This window comes from Aulonocara sp. 'chitande type north' Nkhata Bay, linkage group LG23, assembly GCF_057382095.1.
Source record: "Aulonocara sp. 'chitande type north' Nkhata Bay isolate Kocher_YH1m ecotype deep benthic linkage group LG23, A_spYH_male_GT1.1, whole genome shotgun sequence".
NCBI classification, from domain to species: Eukaryota; Metazoa; Chordata; class Actinopteri; order Cichliformes; family Cichlidae; genus Aulonocara; species Aulonocara sp. 'chitande type north' Nkhata Bay.
In genome coordinates this window covers 43,512,570-43,517,715 of record NC_141365.1, presented here as the reverse complement: position 1 = coordinate 43,517,715, position 5,146 = coordinate 43,512,570, and the positions used below count along the sequence as shown (strand labels likewise).

The following is a 5,146-nucleotide window of genomic DNA, read 5'->3' as shown; positions in this document are numbered from 1 at the left end:
TTTATGCAACACTGAGTGTGCTGAACTAAAGGTAGGCCTAGTTTCATTTTCATGGTCATTATTATCAAGACAATGATTACGCCTTATTCTGATTATTTCTCCCTTTTGGAGGTGTAACGTTTACATGAGGGGTGTAGGAACATTTCCCCCTAAATATTTTTAGATAAACTTTTGCTAAAGTCACAGTTTTTGTCGTATTGATGATGCAGCTAGAATAAGTGCTTTTAAATAAAAGAATAATCATTCAAAGTGCTCAGTGGTGAAACTGTAACTCTTTCAGAGTTTGACAGCTGGACAAGTGATGCCGTATTTAAAGAAACATGAGATGAGTGAAGCATATTATCTGAACAGAGATCATTCAATGAGCAAGAATAAACACTGAAAGAGAAACACTTCACTGTTGATTATCATATGAAGTCTAATGAAAGCTGTTAATCTGTTAATATCCTGTTAATCTGCATACAGCAAATACAGAACATGCGACTTTAAAGCATCCAGCAAAGTGATAACTGTCCTCTGCCCACTAAGTAGTGACTCTACAAAAGATTATTTTCAATATCATCTTTATATTATATTTATATTATATTTAGTTATTCTCCAGCGCAACAATGTAAGGAGCTCTGTGATTGGTTAGGAAAGGACAGACTGGCCACCTGGATTTTTCTTCACTGCACATTGATCCATAGCTTTGCTCTGTAAAGGCTAACAAAGTGCTTTTGCTTTACAAAGACATTCAGCGTCGGTATTGTCACGGTCCTGGGTCTTATGACCCAGTGTTTTGAGTTTCAGTTCATTTGTTACCATGCCTAGGTGATTCTAGTTCTTATTAATTCCCCCTCGTGTTTCCAACCCATGTTAAGTCTCCCCTGCTCTTCATGTGTTTCATGTCTGTGTTTTACGTTGTCAAGTTCTGGTTGTCATGTCTGCGTCTCATTATGTTTCCTGTTTTATTGTGAAGAGGTCTGGTGTTTCTGGGTTCATCGTGTTCAGTTTACTCTTCCACTGTGACGTCGTTAATGTCACGTGTCAGCTGTTTCTCTATGTGTTGCCACTTTCCTCATTATCCTCCTGTGTCTATTTAGTCCGTGTGCTTTCAGTCATTCGTTGTCAGGTCGTCTGCTCATCCATGTCTCATCTCCAGGTATCTCTGTCAGTTCACTATGGTTAAGGTTTTTCATGTTTTGTTATTAGTTCACCCAGTTTAGGTTATTGTTTAGTTTTCACCGATGCCCTATTATTTTGTACCCTCGTTGCTAGCCTCAATAAACGGCTTGTTTTGTTAATCCACACCACGTTTTGGTCTGCGTTTGAGTCCTCCTCTGCAACACATACGGTCTGCCCCAGCCAGACCGTGACAGTACGACCTGAACATACTATGGACTCAGCAGACCGCGAGCTCTATGAGCTTCGGGAGGCAGCCTTCGCCCAACTGGAGGAAGAGCTCCGTTGGAAGCCGTGGCGTACTCCCGATTACGAGTGCATTTTCCACGGGACTCGGCTAGCTCTCAGAGGTCCCAAGAGCTGCCAAAAGTCCCCGCCTGTTGCGCTGCCTGCATCCAAGCCTCGCTCGCTTCAGGTGGGAGTCCTCCGTGTGGCTTCAGGCGCTCACGCTCCAGCCTCGGTGTCACCGTTCTGTGCACCAGGGGCTCAGTCGCTCGCTCCGCCAGCTTCCTCTGTTCGCAGGAAGCGGCGCGCCCGCCGCCATAAACTGGACATCGCTAAGCAACTCACGGTGGTGAGTGACAATGACTCCTATTCTCATGTCCCGTCTGACAGTAAAAGTAACATCCTCACCTCTGATCCGTGGGGAACTTCCCTTATGGATGATGACGTGGACTGGGAACAGTTATTTTGCTTTGCTCCCTCTGAACAGGGTGAGATCAAATACAATACCCGCTCGCCTAAGTCCGCACATGCGGTTAAAGGAAAAACTGTGAACACTTCTACCAGGTCTACAACACTCAGTTCAGGTTCTGTCAGTTCAGGTTTTGTTAAGTCTGGTTCAGTCATTACCAAGTCAGCTTACTCTAAGACCGTTAACCCAAGGACTTCAAAGACTGTTAATACCAAGACTGTAAAACATGAAGTGGACGGCGGGTTCATTTTTGATAGATCTGTTTTTGTCGACCCAGTTCATGTTGACCCTGAGCCTGTTAATTCTAAGACTGGTTTTTCTGAGCCTGCTCCTTTGCCTGTTCGTGTTTCTGCTGCCAGGGCAGCTCGGGCCCAGCGTACCCCTGCACCCGTAACAGTTTCTCGGGTGGGGGAGGCTGAGGCCCAGTTGGTCCCTGCTCTGGTTTCCAGGCCGGCTGAGGCTCTGTCCATTTCTGCACCCGTATCAGCTCCTCGGGTGGGAAGGGCAGTTGCCCAGCCGTTGCCGGTGCCTGTCCCGGCTTCCGGGGTGAGGGGGGCTGTGAACCAGTCCACCCCTGCACCCATGCCAGTCCCCAAGGTGAGGTCAGCCAGGATACAGCCCGTCTCCGCACCCGTACCTACTCCTCGGGTGGGAGTGGCTAGTGTCCAGCAGGTGCCTGCACCCGTTCCTGTTTCTACTGAAGGCTCAGGAGAATTCAGTCCACAACCAACACCATCACTACTGCATGCTTTTCAGTCTATAGCTCAGTGGTTAGCTCTGTTAGCAGCCCAGTCTGTAGTACACTTTCCTGTGCTTCCGTTAACTCAGCCCTTAGCCCACTGTGCAGCTCAGCCAGCTCCCCATTGTTCAGCTCAGTCATTTGTTCCATCACCCACTCAGCCTTCTGTTCAGCCAGTACTCTCTGCACCTACTGGTCCTGCCGCTGCTTCAGCTGGAGGGCCCGAGGAGCCCGTCCAGCCTCATGCCTCGTCAGCTGGAGGGCCCGAGGAGCCCGTCCAGCCTCATGCCTCGTCAGCTGGAGGGCCCGAGGAGCCCGTCCAGCCTCATGCCTCGTCAGCTGGAGGGCCCGAGGAGCCCGTCCAGCCTCATGCCTCGTCAGCTGGAGGGCCCGAGGAGCCCGTCCAGCCTCATGCCTCGTCAGCTGGAGGGCCCGAGGAGCCCGTCCAGCCTCCTGTCTCCGCTGGAGCGCCCGAGGAGCCCGTCCAGCCTCCTGTCTCCGCTGGAGGGCCCGAGGAGCCCGTCCAGCCTCCTGTCTCCGCTGGAGGGCCCGAGGAGCCCGTCCAGCCTCATGCCTCGTCAGCTGGAGGGCCCGAGGAGCCCGTCCAGCCTCCTGTCTCCGCTGGAGGGCCCGAGGAGCCCGTCCAGCCTCCTGTCTCCGCTGGAGGGCCCGAGGGGCCCGTCCAGCCTCCTGTCTCCGCTAGAGGGTCCGAGGGGCCCGTTCAGCCACCAGCTGCTCCACCAGCAGCCTCATCCACGCCAGCTGCGGCCTCCGTGTCTCCGCCCACGCCGTTGCCTGGTCCGGCTTCTGCCTGTGCTACGCCTGGTCCGGCTTCATCATCTGCGCCTGGTCCGGCCTCTGCTTCGGCTACGCCTGGTCCGGCCTCTGCTTCTGCATCGCCTGGTCCAGCTTCTGCCTCTGCTTCTGCTTCGCCTGGTCCAGCTTCTGCCTCTGCCTCTGCTTCGCCTGGTCCAGCTTCTGCCTCTGCTTCGCCTGGTCCAGCTTCGGTTTCTGCTTCTGCTTCGCCTGGTCCAGCTTCAGCCTGTGCTTCGCCTGGTCCAGCCTCAGCATCAGCTCCTGCTTCGCTATCGTCAGGTCCAGCATCGGCCTCTGTTCCTGCTTCGCCTGGTCCAGCTTCTGCCTCTGCTTCGCCTGGTCCGGCTTCGGCCTCTGCTTCTGCTTCGCCTGGTCCGGCTTCGGCCTCAGCTTCTGCTTCGCCTGGTCCGGCCTCGGCTTCTGCTTCGCCCTCGCCTGGTCCAGCTTCGGCCTCTGTTTCTGTGTCAGCCTCGCCTGGTCCCGCGGCTGTTTTGCCGCCGCCCAAGCCACGTTTTGCCCCTCGGAATTGCCGGCCGCTTTCCGGGCCGTCAGCTGGACTTCGTTGCCATCGGGGTCGGCCGCCTGAACTGATGAACTGTGACCTGCTGTGCTCTCGACCTCCGGGTCGGGCCCCTGAACCTTTGACCTCTGACCTGCTGTGCTCTCGACCTCCGGGTCGGCCCCCTGAGCTCATGGATTTTGGACTGCTGGACCGTTGGCCTCCTGGTCGGCCACCTGAACTTTTGAACTTTCTTTTGTTTTGCTGTCAACCTCCGGGGCGGCCACCTGAACTGCTTCGCCATTCGCTCCTGTGCTTGTGTTGGACATTTTGGGTTTTTTTGGCCTTGTTTCTGACTAGATGCCCTAAGGCCGTCCCTACCCCCATATCAACCACAATAGCGAAGGCAGAACTAAACCATGACCCCCCACCCCCACTAGGTGATGAAGCCAATCAAAGTAGTCCAGAGGGATTGATCAAATGTGATGGCAGAGGCTGTATCAAGACTAATGTGATCTATTAGATGGTTTTTATATTGGTTAGAATTAAGATTATTTTTATTTTTCCAGTTCATGAGGACCATTTTCTTGGCAATGCATAGGGCCGTAAAAACAACGTGGGCTGTGTTTATTTCTGCAGTGACTTCATCCAAGTCACTTCATCCCCTTTAGTTGCAAGCATACTAAAGGGGAGGCTGGAATGTTACATTTCCGACACTTTGATAAGTCTTCACATATCTCACGCCAAAACTTCTGAACTGGTGGACAGAACCAAAGAGCGTGGATGTAATTGTCCGAGCAGTTGTTGGAAGACGTATAGCCGATCTTGAACATCCTATGACCAGTATAGTGCACTCTGTGTAATATTTTGTATTGTATTAATGGCAAACTGGGATTTCTGATCCATTGAAAGGTTTTTAAGCATATCTGAGACCAAAGGTTTTGGTCTAAGCTGATTGATAAATCTGCTCCCCATTTTGCAATCGGAAGGGATATTGATTCATCTACTTTAGAAAGTGTTCTGTATATTTTAGACAATAATTTGGGGGGGGTTAGATTAAAAAAATTGTACCACACTTGGTGGTGTTTGTAATTCAGCTTCACTGGGATTAAATTCCTTTTTTTTTTTACTATGGATTTAATTTGTTGATATTCCAAGAAAATTTTCTTGTTGATCCCATATTGTGTAACTAGTCTGTCAAACAAAATAAAGTCTGTTCCTTCCAATATATGTTCCA

General features: G+C 51.3%; 1 protein-coding gene across 1 annotated transcript; it reads left to right on the top strand.

Annotated features, from left to right (window-relative positions):
• The first annotated feature begins 1,375 nt into the window (after positions 1 to 1,375).
• Positions 1,376 to 4,889, top strand: LOC147302566 (uncharacterized). The gene is made up of 2 exons (XM_086284113.1): positions 1,376 to 3,285; positions 3,724 to 4,889. Exons 1-2 carry the CDS (start codon positions 1,376 to 1,378, stop codon positions 4,430 to 4,432), a joined length of 2,619 nt encoding a protein of 872 aa, XP_086140239.1. The 3' UTR covers positions 4,433 to 4,889.
• Positions 4,890 to 5,146: the final 257 nt, after the last annotated feature.

What these genes read in the sequence shown, in the direction of transcription:
- LOC147302566 (XM_086284113.1), top strand. Translation starts at nt 1,376, where the DNA reads ATGGACTCAGCAGACCGCGAGCTCTATGAGCTTCGGGAGGCAGCCTTC. An exon ending in GAGGGGCCCGTCCAGCCTCC is followed by an intron (nt 3,286 to 3,723) that starts TGTCTCCGCTAG and finishes TGCTTCGCCTGG; the next exon opens with TCCAGCTTCTGCCTCTGCTT.